Source organism: Crinia signifera, chromosome 5, assembly GCF_055691185.1.
Source record: "Crinia signifera chromosome 5, ASM5569118v1, whole genome shotgun sequence".
Taxonomy (NCBI): Eukaryota; Metazoa; Chordata; class Amphibia; order Anura; family Myobatrachidae; genus Crinia; species Crinia signifera.
Window position 1 is genome coordinate 64,005,122 of NC_139221.1, and position 21,659 is coordinate 64,026,780.

The 21,659-nt window shown below is 41.6% G+C and overlaps 1 protein-coding gene across 9 annotated transcripts in view; it reads left to right on the forward strand.

Moving 5' to 3' along the window:
• RALYL (RALY RNA binding protein like) overlaps positions 1 to 21,659 on the forward strand; it is a 589,572-nt gene that overhangs the window by 445,050 nt on the left and 122,863 nt on the right. For all 9 annotated transcript variants that reach the window (XM_083187344.1, XM_083187345.1, XM_083187340.1 and 6 more), the window contains one exon: positions 18,077 to 18,152. In XM_083187344.1, the coding sequence (XP_083043470.1) occupies positions 18,077 to 18,152 (76 nt within the window). The remainder of the gene's footprint in view (positions 1 to 18,076; positions 18,153 to 21,659) is intronic.

Sequence of the window (21,659 nt, forward strand, 5' to 3'; positions counted from 1 at the left end):
TCCACTACCGACGTGGATAGTGGGGGTATGAAAAGGTCGGAGGACACGTACCGCCGCCCCTCGCCGGCTCGCTGCGCTCATCAGGCTTCGGGTTGGCGTCAATAGTGGGGTGGTGTTAACAATGGGGGGGGGGGGGGCATTAAGCATACTTAATACCCATGAGGGGCATATACAATGAGAAATTGCCCATATTGGCCCATTTCCCATTGTTCCCTATGTAAAATCGCGTTGATCGCGTCGATCGCATCGCATGCCATTATAATGGCATGCGATCGACGCGATCAACACGATTTTAACTTAAAAACTAATTTAACATTGTTCTCTATGGGAAAATTGCGTTGATCGCGTTGGTTGCATCGCGTGCCATTATAATGGGCTGCAATGGATGCGATCAACGCGATTTTGCATCCATCGCGTCGATCGCATGCCTTAAGTACCTTAACTTAAGGCATGCGATCAACCCCGACGGGCTCCGTGCTAGGAAACAAGTATCGTTTTCTATTTACTAGACTCTTGCATAAGGCAGTGTCACAATGGGGGGGGGGGGGAATAGATACATTAGGAGGCACAGAACAGAGATGTGATGTTCATGTCAACCTGATGCAGATGGATTTTGCTGTCAGATGCAGCAATAGGTGAAATGGAACTCATACATCCAACGTGATATGAAGAGCATTCCCGTGTGAGAAGATTGGGTGTCCTTGCAAGTAGGCTTCTAAGTATGATTAAGCTGTGACAGCAAGACCAGTATATACTCTTAGCTCAGTACCACCCCTCGGAGTATGTTGGCTCTATAAATCCAATGTACAGTGTAGGCTATTAATCACGTAATAAATAGTATATGCATATTTGACACTTAATATTTCTATTCGGTACTGTGCACACACCATAAGCCAGAGTTCGCACGGCATCACTGTGTTAGTGCAAATTGAGGCAATGGTACAGTAAGTACGAAATTGTTGAAGCGTGGAGAGATTTTAAAAGGTCAATGCAATTCAGGCAGTTAAATAATCACACAGTTAGCACTTCACTTATTGTCAGCAAACTGTCACTTAAGCAACAAGAGCAATCAAAGCTTATCAGCAAAAATATTTGAGCTTGTTTATGCAATTCTTTTGTGTACTCTTGAAAAATGACTTAAATTTACATAATTGACTTTTACATTCTATTATACTCATATTTCAGAAGTGTTAGAAAGGAATATGGAAATACAGAGAAGCATTGCATTCTCAAGTGGTTCCAACAGTTGTGGTGGTCTAATCATTTTCTTTCTCAGAAAAAAGAAGAAAGAGGGTAGATAATAATTACTGATCCAAAGCAGATTTTGGGCTAGCCCAATACTTGTGGAATGGTATTCAATGCTCTATAGAAAGCAATCAAATTGCTGAGGCTAGTCACATGATTAATATGATTTGTACTTTGCACTTAGATACATGTAGCTACAAGAAACACCCTATACATCTTACTGTGCATACTGTATGGAAGAAAGCTATTACAACATCATACACAAAAGGGCAGGATCAGAACAAAATGCCAAGCCATGCTTATCAAAGTTGGCTTTGGGTTACCAGAATTGAAGACATGGGATTTTGAATGTTTCTGCAAATTGTTATATCTGTGTGTTAGTAATATGGGATACGGTCATATTGTCTACAGCAACTAGGTCGACAAGCATTAGGTCAACATGGGTCTAGGTCGAGAGGTTATTAGGTTGACACAAGCATTAGGTCAACATGTTATTTTTTACTGTAACCATGATGGTAATTTGCCCTTTGCAGCTCTGTAGCAGACTAAATGTGTGTGTCATAGTTAGGCAGTAATGCGCCGTTGGGGTTAAGTCCACCCACAACTCAGCCGCATACGTACGGCCAGAAACAACGTCAAAGGGGAGTGGCGTACAATTGTGCGTACGCCAACGTACACGGACGGGCCAGCCCTTACACTCCGACAACTGGCGTACAATTGAGCGTACACCACCGTTTACGGACGTCTCTCGTCCGTCTTCCCACCGACTTCTTGCGGCTATCTGAGCGTACGCCAGCTTGCACGGACGGGTCCCTATTGTTTTCAATAGAAAACTCAGCTTATGTCACCGCTCGTGAGAGTGAGCGTACGTCCGTGTACGCTGACATACCCTTCACATATATAGACCTGCAAATCTTGCCTTTCAACTATAATTATGAAAATTAATTAATTGATTGAATTAATTAATGTGCAAAATAGTGGGCATGGGCTTAAAACATTGCTGAAACATCCTTTGTAGGTGTTAGATGTGGTTTATGTTATTGTATCCTAAATACAAAACCTATGTTTGTATTAGAGTGAACACGTTGACACATGTCGACTTGTGTAGATTGAGTGTGCTACTGTGTAAAGTCTATGAAAGCACGCAGTGAATGTGTATAACTGTTTAACAAATACCTACCTTAGCATATATAAGCAGGTCTTACAAAGATTCTTACCTTAAATTAAACAAACCTTTAAATGGCGAGAAGTATAGAAAGATAAGCTTCAAATGTGTTTGAGTGCTGTGTGTGGCTTGCAGGTAGTGAAATCATGGTTTGGACTTAATAGACTGCAGCATTGGTTATTACATTCAGGTGTATGTGTTTGGTAGTAATCAGCGTAAATTAGCAAATCCAGGCGCACGCTGGCATGCGGTATCTGTAGGGGTGGTTTGAGATGGCGGTTGGCGGCCGCCTGTTTTGTGTCCGAAATGAACGGTGCTTTAGTCGATCGTGCGGTAGTAGCACCGCTCATTTTTGGTGCACACCCCCGTGTACGCCCATATTTACGCCCATTTTCCCTCATTATTTCGGCCGCTCCCCTCATCACGCCCCTATGCCGCCCCCAATGCCCGTACACTCGCGTATAGGTTTTTTCGCACGTTGAGACCCGTCCGTAAGCGTTGTGGAGTGTTCGCGCCTGCGCATTAGCGAATGTACGCATGCGCAGATCATAAAAAACCCCGGGACGTACGCGTACGGCCCGGCCGCACCAACCAGAATAAGGCCCCATGTCTTTGCGGTTGGAATAAATGGTATTTACCACCTGCATATGTGTCGCAGAGTTCAGCTGCTGAGTTTGTAATGCGCAATCCATTATGTTTATGCTGAGTTTGTAATGTGCACTCTCCTCCAACAGCTTCAGACATCTCACATCAAAATAGTGTTTGTTTAATTAAATTGGTATATGCCATACTCTGCACAAAACTGTACTTCCGTGGATTTGACTCTGTGTTTTTAAGGTGAATTCTACTTTTGCAAAAAAAAGGGATTTCTTGCTGGCAAGAGATGCATTTTTTTTGGCTTAAAAACCTTTGTAAATAAAAATAACTGAGACACAGTATTGTAATGGGCAAGAAGAATCCTGTCTTGCAGCACTGTCCTCCCACAGTTAATCAAAGAAGGTCTTATATTGTCTGGAAAAATATACATAAGCTGCTTAGCTGCACCTTGAATAGATTTGTTTGTTGGTAGAACTGGTAAAGGAGATTATCAAGTAATGTCTAGAAGCTAATACAAATGAGAATTCTGTACATTTCCAGCAAGATGATGGAAATCACAAGTATTGCAGTTACAAAACCCAGGTTTGGATGCAAAGCTGTCGGACTCAGAGATAATATGCGGGAATGTGGGGGATAAATGGAATAAATCTACGTATAATTATTCATATTTTATCTTAATCTATAACGCGCCATGACTATGGCTTATGTAAAGAAGCATTTGTTTGTAGGCAGAGTTTTTAACAAAAATGTTTCTAGTCTTAATTTACTTAAGCTTTGAAGAGTTTTCCGATCCCCTGATAGATAACAGTTTAATGAGTTCTCCTTCAGAGGCGTTGTAGCACTTACGATGTTCCCAACTGAGGACATATTGAAAATTCGGGAAAGCAGTAAGGAGATTAGACCTGAACAGTAGGAATTGGATGTTCAGGCTTAGGAGTACAGGGTATAGAATGATATAAATGGAATGGTCACCTAAAATGAAATGTGTTCAATCAATGACACAGCTATCAGATGCTACACTGTGGTACTGCTCTAGTAATGCAGAGACACAATGTAGAGTACGGAACTGTTTAACTGTTTATCATAGTAACAGGCTACAGATGCTGCACTTGTGATCTCCCTACAAACGGGGAGATTTGCTGAGCGTTCTTGTCGATGCTAGATCACTCAGGAAGATCGCTCAGCACACAGAGATGAGTGATCAGTCAGGGCCATTGTTCTAGGGCAGGCATGTCCAAACTATGGCCCTCCAGCTGTTGTGAAACCGCAAGTCCCATCATGCCTTGCCATAGTTTTGCTATAATGCAGGGCTGGGCAACACCGGCACTCCATATGTTGATGAACTACACATCCCAGCATGCCTTGCATCAGTTTCAGCATGGCCACATAGCAAAACTAATGCAAAGCATCCTGGGATGTGTAGTTCATTAACATCTGGAGGGCCGGTGTTGCCCAGCCCTGCTATAATGAAATGCTAAAACTATGGCAAGGCATGCTTGGATCCATAGTTTCACAACAGCTGGAGGGCCACAGTTTGGACATGCCTGTTCTAGGGTTTAAATTCAACTTTCAACAGTAGATCATATTAGAATACATCGAGATTTCGTCAGGGTACAATTATATATATATATATATATATATACACGTAAATTTGGAGACCCCCCCCCCCATAAAATTTGCCCCTGAGGGTCCATGCTATTTCTGTTGTTTTGTGATACAGATGTATCGGGATTCATCTTTGCAGGTGATGGCGATGGCGTCGCCATCGCCATCACCTGCATCCCCGCCATCTGTATGCCGGAAAGGGACACGCGCGCACGAGGTGCGCGTGCGTCCCCTTCCGACGGTGCTGCCCTCGGTCGCCTGGTGCCCACACCGGGCGACCGCACACCCCCGCAGCCTCCTCGGTTCCCCCCCAGCACTATCGAGCGGGAGGCGGACAGTATTGCGTCCGCTTCGCCGCCCCGCCGCCCGGATACTGAGACGCGAGTGCGTAGGGGACGCACGCGCATCTCAGTCAGATGGAGCGCCATGTTGCTGGCGGATCGCCAGCAGCATGCTGCTGGCGGTTCGCCAGCAAAGATAAAACCGGCCCCATCTGTATGTTGTTGGAAAGCTTGTGACTTTCTGAATAAAACACAATAAACCTACTCCCTTAACTACACCCTTAATAAAGGCCTATTAGTGTCCATTAAATGAAAAACATTTTTACTTTACAAAACTTTTGACAAGTTTAAATGAATAAAGGACTCCTCAGCAGAGTGGTCTGTGAATTGAGCACTGTAGATATATCATTGAGAAATCTATGTCAGATCGATCCCCAGTCAGTTATTTTTTCTCTTCATTGTTTGCTTATTCATTGAGGGTTTTCGGGATCTTCTGTACCTTCTGCAGTAGATCCTGCCCTGCTGTGGTTGGGAAGAGTAGGTAGAACAAGAATTGCATAAGAATAAACTTTCACCTGTCCATCGGACAGGCCTTAAGACTAGTACAGTATATAATATACAGGCGAGGTTGCAAAAGTGGCAGCTCCTACCTTTCACTTGAGGAGTGATGCTGGAAAGGTAGGCAGTCCAGACAGCTGCAATATTAGTTTGCATATGCCCAAATAATAATGAAAAAAAACAACAACAAAAACCCCGGTACTTGTGTATTGTCACAGCGCCCGTTAAGTAGTTTACGTACTGTCCTATTCAGTGAAGTGTCCCTTCAGCACGGCGGCAGCAGTCCCTCCAGCGTAGTGTAACCACTGTTTGTGTATTATCACAGGGCACCTGTTAAGTAGTTTACGTACTGGCCTATTCTTGCGTAGTGTCCCTTCAGCACGGCGGCGGCAGTTGTAGGGATTTCACCAGCAGCAGCCACTAGAGGCCAGGTAGGGCTAGCAAAAAAAAAAAAAAAGATGTAGCTTCACATTGGAAGCACTTTAGATCAAAGTATAGGGGCCAAATTGGTCATTTTTTCAGTGTCAAAAGCATTTCCAAAATCTAAGAATATTGCACCAGTCAACTGTTCCATTCCACACTGAATTTCATTACAGATTTTTAATAGGGTTGTTACTGTTGAATGGTTTGGTCAGAAGCCAGTCTGCAACAGCCTAAGGAAATTTGTTGTTTTACAGAAGCTGCTGATTTGGAAGTTAATACATTTTTTTTCTTGTCTTCTAGTGCTATAGCTAAGTTTCAAATAAAAGTAGTTTGAAATAATGCTTCTGTCGCCACTTCTGTGTATTAAAATGACTGTAGCTCTTTACTATTTCTAAGCAATTTGTTCAGTTGGCATAACACAGGAGGCAAAGGGCTCTAATGCACTGGAACTTTCCTGCAACTGGTTCCAACCACGTTCAGCTAAACTCAGAATCAGGACCATGGAGAGTAGCAAATGATTAACATTTTAACTATAGAGAGCCGTATGTAATGGCACTCTAGTTCGGCAGCTGTCCAGGGTGCTGTGAAAAAGACTCAGACATTTTTTTTAAAGGGGCAATGACGCACAAGGCATGATTTTGCGTTTTAAGTGTTTGCCCCTTTAAAAGAAGTCTGAGTTTGGCCAACATCCCGCACGGCCACCAAACTCAGGTGCCATTACATCCAGCCCAATAAATTTATTTAAGCTACTAAAAAGTAATACAAAATATCACTGTATATAATTCCACATATATCCCATTGTTAGGCAATTTCCACTTATAACTTTCTAAAGTTTTTGTAATTGCTTATAAATTAATTGTTTAGGTACTTGTTTCCTAGCATGGCACCACCGATTTTGATTGTATCCATCGGGTCAGAAAAATCGCGTTGATCGTATCGCATGCCAACCAAATTACATGCGATGCGATCGACACGTTCGACCCGATTTTTACATTGGAATCAATGTAAAATGGTCCCTGAGACCAGATTTTACATTGATTTTAATGTGAAATGCCCCCAAACCCCCCATTTTAATAGAAAACCCCCTGATGTTTAAAATGCCCCCACATTGTTAATGCCACCCCGCTATTGACGCCAACCCGAAGCGTGGCAAGCGCAGCGAGCCCACGAGGGGCGTCGGTACGTGTCCTCCGACCTTTTCATACCCCTACTATCCATGTCAGCGTGGAGTTGATTTTATAAAGTGTGGCGAGCGCAGCAAACCACCGAGCCAGAAGCGTGGCGAACGGACGCGGATACCGTCACAGGTATCCGCGTCCCCTTGCGGGCTTCACAGGTATCCGCGTCCGCTCGCCACGCTTCGGGCTCGGTGGCTCGCTGCGCTCGCCACACTGTATAAAATCAACTCCACGTTGCCGTGGATAGTAGGGGTGTGAAAAGGTCGGAGGACGCGTACCGCCGCCCCTCGCGGGATCGCTGCGCTCGCCACGCTTCGGGTTGGCGTCAATAGCGGGGTGGGGTTAAAAATGGGGGGGCATTAAACATACTTTTTAACCATATTCAATGTGAAATGGCCCATATTGGGCCATTTCACATTGTCACCTACGTAAAATCGGGTTGATCGCATCGCGGGCCATTGTAATGGCCCGCGACCGACGCGATCAACCCGATTTTCACTTTAAAAATAATTTAACATTGTTCCCTATGGGAAAATCGCATCGATGGACGCGATCAATGCGATTTTGTCTTTCACCGGCAAATTAGATGGTGATTGACACAAAATCGGGTCCATCACGTTGATTGTATGCCTTAAGTGCCTTAAACTTAAGGCATACAATCAATGAGATGGGCGCCGTACTAGGAAACAAGTACCATTGTTTATCCTTTTATCTCTGTCAAAATAACTAAGGTATCACAAGTATTAATAGTTGATCTAAAGCTCTTTTATGAACAACTCCAGTCCCAATTAGTTATTTCCATTGGAGCTAAATTTTTGCTTTTTCTGAGGAAGTAGTTTACAGTTGTACTGCCAGCACATGTAAAATACGATAAATGGCATTTCAAATTTGCCAGCATCCCGGCACCTGCATTCTGGGGTACCTTCCTGCTTGTCACCATTGATTGTTCACATGATGTATATTATGTATCCCACATTTAGCCATACCTTGAACAGTACAACAGTAAGGCATAGAAAAGAGGTGTTCGTAGGCAGTTCCATCAAGTACTAAAGGGCATTGACCTAACCCAGGAGATGCGGCCACACAAATGCCCCAACATATTATAGAAAATGCTATGCTGAGTACCATGAGTGGCAACGGAGGGAAGGGGAGCACCATGAGCTACAAAGGGGGATATTCTCCTCAGCCAGAACTGACAAAATAAGCAGGGCCCTCCTTTCCTTTCTTGAACACCTGGAATGCATGGTGAGACCTCTGGTGTCTGCAGTACTGGCTGCAAGACTAAACCTCTACATTGCTGTAAGGAAAATTTGAACTTTGTTTATGACAAATTATACTTTATAAACTTCAGTCATGGACCCCCTTTCGGTCTGGGTCCAGGACTGGAGTCCCCACAGTCCCCCCCTGATGGCTGCCTTGCCCTCAGCAACTGACATGGGCCCCTCCAACAAGCCTGGGCCTGGATAAAGAGTATCCAGCCACTTTCAGTGCCCCTGGTAGAGTAAAGTTAAGCTCCTATAGGAACTAGTCCTATCTCAAGAAGAGGCTCATTTATCAATGAATGATAAACCTTGTTGCATATGATACATGGAGCTTGTTGCATTTTTCAAACATATGACAGTTAAGAGCAGAACACATGACAGTTGGGAGCTAATTGTCTGGAGCACCATTTACCATATGCATTGAGATTTAGCAATTGATGATAAATGAGCCCCTAAGTTCTTTAAGCTAGAATAAATATGTATTCTTGCTAATAATATTGCACTATTTTAACTACAGGTATTTGTTCATATGGAAACATGATAGTTGTGAATGATTCAAAGAAACAAACAAACTATTGCATCAATTGTAAAAAAAAAATGTTTGGGACTCAAAACACCACCGCTATAATAAAATAGGCGTTGTACAGTCTGCCAATCATAGGAGTGGCAAAGTAATATGTTTATAGTGATAGTACTAATGCAAACATCTTCTTTGCTTCATCCACCGTATTTGTTTTGTAAATGTTATCTACACTTCTACATACATGGTATATAGGGAAGTATGATATACATATTATATGTATTATTATATTATATACAGATAATACAGGTTGAGTATCACTTATCTAAAATGCTTGGAGACAGAAGAATTTTGGATAACGGATTATTCTGGATTTCAGAATATTTTTATATTTCATTGATGTATCTTGGGGTATCTTGCATTTATGTTGTATAAATGCATCAAACACATGAAATACACAAACATATATTTTATTTGTGCATGAAACAGGGTTTCAAAACATGAAAAAAAAAGTCTGTGTCCTATCTCAGGTATTGAATTTGAATGCCAATTTTCTTGCACATATTTAGTGCCAGTTACATATCATGTCCTCAGTAGTGCCAGTTACATATAATGTCCCCAATAGGGCCAGTTACAGATGTCCCAGTAGTGCCAGTTACATATCATGTCCCCAATAGTGACAATTACAGATGTCCCAGTAGTGCTTTTAGCAAGAATTCTTTTTTTTTTTTTTTCACTTTCGGGAATGTATGGTTTTCAGAATAATTCGGATAAGGGATATTTGGATAAGGGATACTCAACCTGTATTGAAATGTGTATAAAAAAAATTGGGGGCCAGGAGGTGGTCAGCAACGGCCTCGGTTTTGGAGGATTATCAAGGCCAGGATCTCTGTTTTAAGATGGAGATTTCCTAGCCTCCTGGTAGGAGCTGCATAGGTCATGCAGCCGGCTGATGGAGGTGCAAGTGATTCAATAAGTCCTAGGACATAAATACATGTGGAGGTGTCTACTTATACCAGATGTCCCCTGCTACATTGCTATATTTATGCATCACTGCTGCTTCCAACCACATGAAAAATCTAAACTCAGAATACGACATTTCTTCCATGCAAGCAATTTGGGAGCAGCATTCTGTATGCCTAATTTACTTCTTAATGGGTATCTAGTTCCTCCTTTTTTTGGCTGGCCAAAAAATGGGACATTTTGGCTAACTGTGTATCCAATTGCAGGTGTTTTTGGCCATTTTTAAGTCCTTTTTCACCGATACAGTTTCACCTTTTTCCTTTTTGGTTGAAACTGCATCGGCAAAAACTGGAAAAAAAATGGGCGCATTTGCCTAAAATGTTGGCAAAATCATTTGCATTCTCCGACCCATTTGTTTTTCGACTGTGCTGAATTTTTCGCCTAGGAAAATAGGTTGAATTAAAATTGCCATTTGTTTACATAGGCGAAAATTCGGCACCAATTGAATACCACCCTAATTCTTCATTATGGTGTTTATATTCTGTAAACATAATGTAAATACATCTGCAGGAGCTCATAAGACAATTTATTCTCCCTCTTGAAAGAATACTGCATGTACTGTATACTAAGCTATGAGACAATTAAATATGCCTTTCAAAATGAAGTCATGCGTGGAACCACCGGGGACCAAGTTTGCTAAAATATTCTATTTTTAAACTGTTCTACCAAAAAATGATTGATTATATGTGATTAACATTTCTATTGTTGGAAGGACCACTTTAAATTGAGGTGATAGTATGATAGGAAACACAATTGCCTAGAATTATTTTAGTTGTTGAAGATCTAATGATTGCTAGAGTGGTGAAAATTAGCTATTCTACTTGTGATACATAAAATGAACTAATAAGATAAGTTAAGAAGTTGACCTTTAGACCTGATGCCTAAAATTTATTCAACCTGTTTCCTTCTACTCGCCGATACAGACACAAGTAATTACACATAAATACGAGCCTCTTTTTCTGAGTTCTACGGTTCAATTATACCGCATTAATCTCTTCCAGTCATTCCCAAATAAAAACACACAGCCAACATTAAAACATCCAATAATGATTTGTCTTGTTAAATATGTGCTGACAAAAAGGTTAATTACTTTTTGCAATTACTTTTCTAATCCATAGTTTTAGGAACGTTTGTCTAGGGATCTGAGCATCTATTTTCCTTACTTTTTCAAATATAGGTACAAAAGGAAAAACAGTAGATGAAGTGGGTGGGGATAGGGCAACCGGTTTCTACCTAGTGGAATGCCAACTGCTCTTCCAAAAACTATCTGCCTATGAGGGAGCTGTATCAAGCCATCTAAATAAAAAAGTTGCCTATAGCAACCAATCAGCTTTTAGCAATCAGTTATCTAGCACCCAGGGTAGAAGATAGCAGTACTGTGCCCTGGTACTGCAAGGGGGTGTGGCCTAAACAGGGAATGTGTATATGTCCCCTAGGAAAAAAGACATATAATATAAAAAAAATGCTAAATACCTTGATTTATCTGGAGGTGAGTCCCTCCTCCTTACTCCAGTACCAGTGCCAGCAGATTTTATAAAATGACAGATGCTGATTTTACATTATCAGGCCACTTCCACTCTAGAAGGTTTGATACATCTCCCTGTGTGAGCAGCTTTAACCCTCCGTTACATTATTTATTTTATTTTTTTTAATATTTTCATGCTTCTTGTGTATTGTACTGACAAGGGAAAAAGAATGAAAAAAAAATCAAAGACAAAAATAAAAGATTTATTTAGAAAAATCGCTCTGTAGCAAATAGTCCACAACATGAAACCGTTGACTTTCTGAGTTTCAAGTGTTTAGTGAGATGTTTGGGGGCGGGATGTTGTAACATCCGCAGCCCTGTATCGCCGGGCATCGCATTATTAATAACCGCATATGTTCTAACATATGCAGTTATTAACGCAAGGGACAGCTTTTGCGATAAGAGCTGTCCCTTGCGATACGGTGCCGGCACTGGACTTCCAGGTCTGTGACCCGGGAGTCCATCTGCGCATGCGCAGAGTGACGGCGCCGGCCGCAGTGCATGCTGGGAGGGATCCGTGACGGATCCCTCAAACAGCGCTGCAGTAAGAAGCCCATAGGCTTCTGCAGGGAATCGCCAGCTTTTGCTGGTGATTCCCTCCGCAGCGCTGCCACTGCAGAGGAGCCATACAGCATACAGAAATGCGGTAAAAACCCCGATAACAGGGTTTTTACCGCATTTCTGCTTTATAGAATCTCCCCCTGGGTATGTAGCAAATTTGAAACAGTATGCAACGAAGGGTTAAAGTGTAAAGGGTTAGAGCCTAGACTAAAACGTGGGTAATAGAAATAGATGGAATGAGCAGGAGAGATTGTTGTGACAAATACTAGTTCACATATACAATTTATTAATCTAAGAGTACTGTATGTTTAATGGACCTGGTTCCTCTCCATATATCCATAAATTGATGCTAATACTGAGGTCTTAATGCAAAGCATTTTTCCGCACTACATCTTCTCCATAGCAGAGGTAATTCAAAGCCATACTGTATACAACTCGTTCCTTTCTCCACATGCAGCTGCAATGGGGTAATGAGAGTATTAGGATGGTAACAGGGTGTTCACACAGGTGAAGGCATATTGTTGGAATTGCGGGCTATGCGGAAGATACACCTGTTTATAGATATATCTGTGGCAACAGAGAAGAGCTGCTGCAGCTGCTGGCCCCTTTCATCATACCTGGCCCGGGTAATTAGAAGCTGGGCTAATATCCAATTTTGTAACACTTGCAAAAGGTATCAATAATAATTTTTTTCCCTACATATTGAGAATTGGCCACCCCCACCCCCCACCCCCCTCCACACTTGAGCCGCCCGGGACCGATGTTTCACTTGCGGTTCTTTCGCATGCAATTTATAACATGCTGTCCTGTTCCCAAGCCGGCCAAGGCCAGATGCGCAAGAAACCGCACATCGGACCCGAGGGGGATGTCAAACACAACCGATTTGGGCTGATTTCTCGGCCTGATACATTGGGATCAGGCGAAATAGGCCCAAATCTGACTAGTGTATGGGTACCTATACTATTTTCTTTACAAATGGAAGGTACACTGGAATATGCAGGTGCAAAAAATATAAATGTTAATTTCTTGTATGGGTAAGTGCCGCTGGGTTCCAACATATATTGTTGAGCGGGGGTGCTATCCTACCAACTAAATATAATCTAAACAAGAAGAAAAAAGAAGAAGGGTAGTTGTACGGATGCACACCAGAGAGAATTTAAAGATCTATCTCTTACAGTATGTGTAAATTCTGAAGTTGATTACTCAAAAAGTGGGGTATCTTCTATAATCTTTAATAGTTACAGGATATGGGATATCCCACCAGAAATTGCGAAATTGGAGAGGTAATTTTTTTTTTTTTTATGACTTACAACATATATACATACAATAAAGTGAATAAAGATGGGAAGTTATTAAGTGCTATAGACTTTAAAATGTAGGCAGTAGGGGGTGGGTGCAGTAGTATTTTTTCTTTTTTCACACTGGAATTGTGTCCAGTCCGACTCTATTGGAGGTTATATTCCTCTAGACGTGTGTTCTATAATAATCTTTGATTATGCCTGTATTGGCTTCTTAGACACATATAGGGTAGGGTATAAGTATATCGACTCCTATAGGGACCCCAAGGTAGTGCTTGGGTGTCCGATGGGGGGCATTAGTGTTGGTATTGATTTGAATACCCTTTGCACAACATACACTTTTGGTATAGCAGGTGGTCTGATTTGGTTTATGTACACCAATTCATTTTTGACATAATATACCTGTATTGGCTTATTAAGTGTTGTTGGTTATACATTTAAAATATATTTAAAATAAGTCTCAAAATCTGAACAGCCCAGACAGGTGAACTACTCTATCACAATTGCACCCGCACCACCCGATGCAGGCATAATATATGTGTAAACCCAGTATATGTAATAAATCAGTTAATTAATTGAAACAATATGGGCACATAACCAACCAACAGTGGCAAAAACATGTATAACCAATTTTACATTTAATCAGCCTATTGGCATACTGTGTATAACCAACAACACTTAATAAGCCAATACAGGTATATTATGTCAAAAATGAATTGGTGTACATAAACCAAATCAGACCACCTGCTATACCAAAAGTGTATGTTGTGCAAAGGGTATTCAAATCAATACCAACACTAATGCCCCCATCGGACACCCAAGCACTACCTTGGGGTCCCTATAGGAGTCTCCGATATACTTATACCCTACCCTATACGTGTCTAAGAAGCCAATACAGGCATAATCAAAGATTATTATAGAACACACGTCTAGAGGAATATAACCTCCAATAGAGTCGGACTGGACACAATTCCAGTGTGAAAAAAGAAAAAATACTACCGCACCCACCCCCTACTGCCTACATTTTAAAGTCTATAGCACTTAATATCTTCCAATCTTTATTCACTTTATTGTATGTATATATGTTGTAAGTCATAAAAAAAAATAAAACATTTTTTTTAACCTCTCCAATTTCGCATTTTTTGGTGGGATATCCCATATCCTGTAACTATTAAAGATTATAGAGGATACCCCAATTTTTGAGTAATGAACTTCAGAATTTACACATAAGAGATCTTTAAATTCTCTCTGGTGTGCATCCGTACAACTACCCTTCTTCTTTTTTCTTCTTGTTTAAATACATGCAGAATCAAGATCCCTAGAACTTGGTGATGATGACATCTTCAATTATCAGTAAAGATAATACATGAAAATAACCCGAGTCCAGCCTATGGTATAAATGGGGTTTCAAGCTGCTAAGACACATATTTAGTCACCTACTGTAGGTTAGACCCGGGTCTTTTTTTTTGTGTGTGACATCATATATTTTATGAATATCTGTTTTGTTTTATACATTAGAATTAATACATTATATACAGGATAACAAAATATAACTGACATTTTAGTGTTTGAAAATACTCTTCCATATCTGCAGCATATAAATAAAATGTTCTACAATATAGTCTTATGTCTTCCATTTAGAATATATGAATAATAAGTCACCTTTCCTCTGTTACGGTCAATGATTTCCATAAATCAGCCTCACTTATCTTGTCAATATGGAACACCATGACATCCTAAACTGTAATCTGGACATGACCCTGCATAGTTCAAGTGATAATATAATACAGTGCTTTCCGACAGCAAACAAGTCAGAAAAGTGCTATTTGCTGTAGCTTCTGAGTATTCTCCTTTTAGTGCACAATATATAAATGCAAACACTGTCCCTCCAGTTAGAAGCAGATTCCTTCATTTGTAATTTACCCATCAAGTTCTATGACAGTCCATATGCACACACACAAATGCAACAAAAATAAAACAAGAAAAAATATTAAAATAAAAAAGCCGCTTGATCAACATATAAGAGTAATTGTCCTAGTGATCTTGGACAGGGTTGGCCAGAGCGGTCCTTGAGATCTACAGTTCATGTTTCCCAGATTGCCGGTGGATCTTTAGAATGTGTCGGTTAGGACTGAATGCAGCACATGTTTGGAAATGTGACCATTAAAATGTAGACTGATGGTGAATCTCGAGGACTGGTCTGGCCAGTCCTGATCTAGGACATAATGGGGTGTATTCAATCCCGAGGCGAGCGGTGACAGTGAGCAGTGCTGCCTGCTCGCTGTCACCGCTCGCCCGGTCGGTATTCAACTGAACCCCCGAATATGCCGATTCCCCCTCGCTCCATTTATGGAGCGAGGAGGAATCGGCGCATGCGGCCGCAGAAGCAGCAAGACTTGCGGCAAAATGCAGCGGGCTCCCTGCAGTAGTCACAAGCCTCGCTCTTTGGGGGAATCCTCGTTGTCTTGCGACAGCGAGGACTCCCCTGAAATGTTGAATATGTAGAGCGGCCAGTGCGCGGGTTAAACAGCGAGGATCACTGGTTTTCTGTGATGCACGCCGTTTAACCCCCTCGCCGGCCGCTCACCCCCACATTGAATACTGCCCAATGTATACATTATTCTACAGTAACATATTTATAAGATTTAAACACTGTACATATAAGCCCTTGAAAACAAAACAAAAACATTTTTGTCACATTTTGAAAAGTATATTACAAAATTCAATTTGAGTTTTTTTTTTAATAAAATCATAAGGATGGCACAAACAGAGACATGTTAAAAGCAAAAAATAACGTAACAAAGATAACATTATTTAAGGTATATTAGTTGCATTTTATGGAACAACATTGCACAACGCTGGCAGTAATACTGTAGTTTCTGTAAATCTACTATGCACATGTGTAGCATTACAAACTTTTGCATTCGATTAACGTAATGCCAGCAACTCGGCATGGAGTGGGTTAAACATCCTAGTCTGTGTGTCACCATTGGGAAACATGTGACTCGGGGATCATCCAATAGGGTTACTGGAATGGCAGAAGTAGCTGAATCATTAGCAGCAGGAAGAGGAGGAGTCTTCCTCTTCTTCCTGCTGAAATTTCCCGCCCTCCCTTCCCTTGTTGTTTTTGGAGTGGGGTGGGTGTTAATCGCGTTGGCTGATAGGCGGGAAAGAACAGCAGGTTATTCCATATAGCATTCATTATGTGTTTTTTATTCAACGTATATGGCTTGTTTTCGGTGCGCTTGCCTCTCATTGACTTAGGCCTTCGCTGGATCACCCATTCGGGGATAGCGACCCCACCTGGCCGGGTAGGTAGTCAATGCAGTAGGGTGAGTGGATACTGCTTTTTAGGTTAGGTCAGTTACGTTGGCAGGTTTGGGGGTGAAGTTTAGATAATTAGCCGTTCTTTCTTGGCCACCATTGTTTAATTAGTTATTAAGAGACTAATTTAGCTTAAAAAGTTAGATAAATAAATCAGCTAACAATTTCTGCCAAACCTAAGTCTCCGAGTCGTTATTTCAGGTTTAGTTATGTAAGTTAAGAAATGTGAATGCAAGAGGAACACATAAGATGCTGGGATGTTTATACAGTATATTATATAGACAAGTAGACCAAGTGATTGTCAGAAATGTATCAAACCTTCTCTAACAAGTTAAGAAGTAGGCAATTGAAGAAGTTACAGTATCCTAGGAATCAATCAGCTTCTGCCTATAATTTTATGTAAATGCAAGATACAGTTGAAGCCTATTGGTTCTAATGGGAATCTTCCCCACTTGTGCACTCCTTAGTGGATACATTTCCCCCTTCTGTGAAAATCGGGCTGCGGTCACAGGATTCATTGAACCTGTGTGTTTTCTGGAGAAAATGTGTCTTCTGTTAATAATACAGTATGTCTCCCATAAAAACACAGGGTGCGGAAAACTTCAATTTTTCTCAATGTTTCACCAACATTTGTTATTGGGCTATCCAATTCGATCAGAAAAAAATAGCAAAAAAATGGATGTATTTCTCTCCTAATGTTTTATCTGGGGTAATTGGATACCCCCATCATGTGATTAACAGAAATAAGAACAACAGTCCTATTTGGGCAATTTGGATGATGTAAAGGTTAGCATTACTGCCTCGTAGCACTGAGGTCAAAGAGTTCAACTCCCACCACAGCCCTAACTGTATGGAGTTTGTAAATTCTCTCTGTTCTTTTTTGGATTTCCTCCTGGTACACCAGTTTCCTCCCACAATGAAAAAATATATACTGTTAGGTTTATTGGCTCCCCACAAAAATTAACACTTTTATGTGTGCTTGATTATGGGTGATGAGATTTCTATGCTCTATGCCCTGGTGAAGGAAAGCTTCAGAACACTAACTTTGGTGATTGCACCCTACTTGGGTCTGTGAGTGCTATTGGTATGGGAGACCCCTAACTTCTCTGCCATTGCAGATGTTGATAGAAGAGAGCTCACTTTAAGCCAAGTGGCGCCACTGATTAGCTGGACGTTCTTTCTTCTGCCACCATAATATTTTATTTACATAATGAAGCTGACCAATTTTGACGCCACTTATTGTATCTCTAACATTGTTTATATTTATATAGTGTATTTTTTATAATGTTTAGATTTTATGTTTATTCATATCGGAGCATTGTATTTGAAGCAGAATCTGTTATCATCCTCTAGGGCATTTCTTAAAAGCAAAAGTAATTTATTCATTTAATTTCACGATTATTTTCCCTAATGATTTGGTTGTATGTTTAAGAAATGTTAAAATACTAAATAGTTAATTCAATATAATATGTTTCTTTATATAATAGCAAAATCTCTCCATTTTCTTACAGACATCAACATGGCCGGAGAACCAAAACCTTATAGGCCAAAACTGGGAACTAAAAGACCCATTTCCTCTTTGTACAGGTATGTCTTTTATATGTCCAATTAAAACTGATACTACTACTGTCATTCATTAAAAAGCCTATTTAGGTAAGCAGGTGCAGAGATAATTATGTGTTGTTGAAATTCTATTTGCAGTTTACAGTACATTATTTTTTAATTAGCTTTATTATGCTACATGACTTTGAAATGCATTCAGGGTGAATAGCAATTACCATGAGAAATGCAATAAACATTAAACTTCCTATGATGCTACAGTCCAGCCCAAAACTTCATTTCACATCGAGATTTCTTAGTGCTCTGAGTCTTTAGATATACAGGGGTGGGGTCCTAGGGTGCACAATAATTGAGAGGTGCAACCATGCGGAGACCTTTCAGTAGAACTGCATACAAAGTCAAAGTTGCAGGTGCACAAATCAAACTCCCAATTTAATGAATATTGCAATAAAAGTTTGCATTTTTAGTGAGGTTCTTCACTTATTTATGGCCATAAGTAACGGCTTGCCCACCGCGTCCAGGTGACCTCATTAGTCGGGCAAGTCCCTAACATTTTGGGGGGTACAAATCTAGGGCACAGGGCACCCCAAAACGATGCAGCCGAGTGACCCCAGGGCAACACAAGACTGAAATAAAAATATATGGTGAAACAAAGTGAGGATAGGTTAGTGAGAGAGGCTGCTAAAAATAGCAGGGGTAAGTAAGTGAGAGGTAACAACATGAGAGATAAAGCAGTGAGAGGTAAAGTAATGAGGTGAAGGTGAGAAATGAATTACATTGAAATAAAACACACAATAGGGATGAAAGTGAACATGAAAATAAGTGCTAATTTGTGTTGCGCCTGAGGCCAAACAGCCACACCAGTCCAGGGGGGCCCAGAAATGCACCCCTCCCCCCATCTGATAATCCATTGTACATTTGTGCAGGTCTCAACTTGCTCTGCATGCAGTCTAAGAAATGTCAGGAACCTAATTAAAACCAATATATAGGACAGGTGGGCGTGGGTGCTACCACCAGGCAGAAGGGGTCTCTGGCCTTCTATTGTGTATGTAAATACACGGCATTAGATATACAGGGGTGGGGTCCTGGGGTGCACACCAATTGAGAGGTGCGACCATGCGGAGACCTTTCAGTAGAACTGCATACAAAGTCAAAGTTGCAGGTGCACAAATCAAAATCCCAATTTAATGAATATTGCAATAAAATTTTGCATTTTTAGCGAGGTTCTTCGCTTATTTATGGAAATAAGTAACGGCTTGCCCACCGCGTCCAGGTGACCTCATTAGTCGGGCAAGTCCCTAACATTTTGGGGGGTACAGTACCTTCCTACAGATGCACTTACTTGAGTCTTTGTAAGTTACAGTACCTTCCTACAGATGCACTTACTATATATTGTACTTGTCAGAAATGATTGAAGTTCAATTTACAAAAAGTTCTAGTAGCTGCATTACACATTGCCACCTGAAAGCCAGAACATCTCTAGTCTGCTTAATGAAATGAAAGGCAATTTCTAATCTTCTCATATAGGTCCAGAGTTATATGTATGGCAAATGCATCTCTGGCTGCCTGGGGAACCCAAGTGATTTTGAATAGAATGCTAATGTACTGTCTTTGTGATCACAGTGCACTACTCTTCCATACATGAGAGCAGCCATCATTATTGTCACCGGCACTACATAGCTCGTGCAAATTCTAGGAGATCCATCTGAATGTGGAGTCCAGGATGCATATGGATGACTCTGAATAGTGTAAGCAATGCTGGCCATACAGTAGGACTAAATCATTCCAACCAGCCAACTAGTTGGCTGGTTGGAATGAAAATCGGGCAGTGAAACACTGAAAAACGGTTCTAACAGCAAGTCGGTAAAATCAAATATCTAAGATTTTTTCCAATTAGTGGTTCTAGTGTAGGGCTTTCTCCCAAATAAACTATAAGTAAGTGGGTAATGTCATCTTACTTTTCCCCATGACCATCCTCCTGTGGAGGCATTTCTAGACAACAGAGTGAAGATGGGCATTTCAGGAGGAATATTGTTGCTGGACATTTAAGGTGGAGAGAGAGAGAGAGAGAGAGAGAGAGAGAGAGATTAAAATAAAATACTTTTTACTATCTATATAGGTAATTAAATACCTTCCTAGTGTAATCCAAGAGGCAGCCTACAGTGAATACACGTGGGAAAATGTAACCCCCCCAAAAGTAGGCTATATCAGTAATAGAAGTTATAATATCAGTCTATAATAATGGTCTATAGGAGAACAGTGGGAGAAGGATGTAAGGGGACACTCTGGATCCTTAGAAAATGACACAAACCAAAGCCCATATACTATAGCTCAAACTTCAGTATGTATTTTTGAAGTCCGACACTACTTTATTATGTGAAAGAAGAATCAGTTGTCAGAGGAACACCCTGTGTCACATATGTAGTTGTCCTAAATTAGTCCCTTACTGGGCAAATGTTCTTAGTGTAATTATCTATCTAATATTCTATATATTCTCTATAAAACATATCATTATTTCTGCCAAGCCCCTCCCTTCTATCCCTACCACCACCCTTGCCAGTGTCTCTATAATTTTCTTTAGTGGGAAAATCCAAGCTCCTAGACTATTTATAAGATAACTGTCATTTTGGTACTTGTGTAATAGCACGGTGCCTGTTACGTAGTTAGCGTAGCAGCCCTGTCAGAATCAGCGTAGTGTTCGCGCGGCCAGCGTAGTTAGCGTAGTCAGTCAGAAGTAGCGTAGTGTTCCCGCTAGCGTAGTAAGCGTAGTCAGCTTCCCTGTCAGAAGTAGCGTAGTGTTCCGGCGGCCAGCGTAGTCAGCGTCCCTGTCAGATATGTGTTCTTTAAACACCCCCACTATCCACGCCAGCCCGAAGCGTGGCGAGCGCAGCACGCCCTGCCAGGGGACACATTACACGTCCCCCGACCTGTTCATATACCCACTATCCACGTCGGCATGGAGTTGATTTTATAAAGTGTGGCAAGCGCAGCGAGCCACCATGCCCAAAGCGTGGTGAGTGCAGCGAGCCCCACAAGGGGATGTGGAATACCTGTAAAGTAATCCACGTCCCCTCACAGGGCTCGCCACGATTCGGGCTCGGTGGCTCGCTGCATTCGCCACACTTTATAAAATCAACTCCACGCCGACGTGGATAGTGGGGGTATGAACAGGTCAGGGGGGCGTGTAACGCGTCCTCTCACCATGCTTCAGGCTGGTGTGGTTAGTGGGGGTTTGAAAAGGAGGCTCTCTCTGAACCGGACACGGGCAGGGTTGCATCTGCGTCTCAGACAGCTGGAGCGCCTCTCTGCCGGTGCCCGCATGATCCCCTCAGCCGCCGGTGTCTGCCAGTGCAGAGGATCTGGCGGTTAATGGCACTGTGTGAGAGAGGCGCTCCCTAGGCTTGCCATGGACGCCGGGGACAGAGCCGGGCTGCTGCGGAGTCACTACACTAGCTACGATAGGCAGCCGTTGGGCTGCCGCGGAGTCACTACACTAAGTGCGCTAGGCAGCTGTTGGGCTACGCTGACAGCATA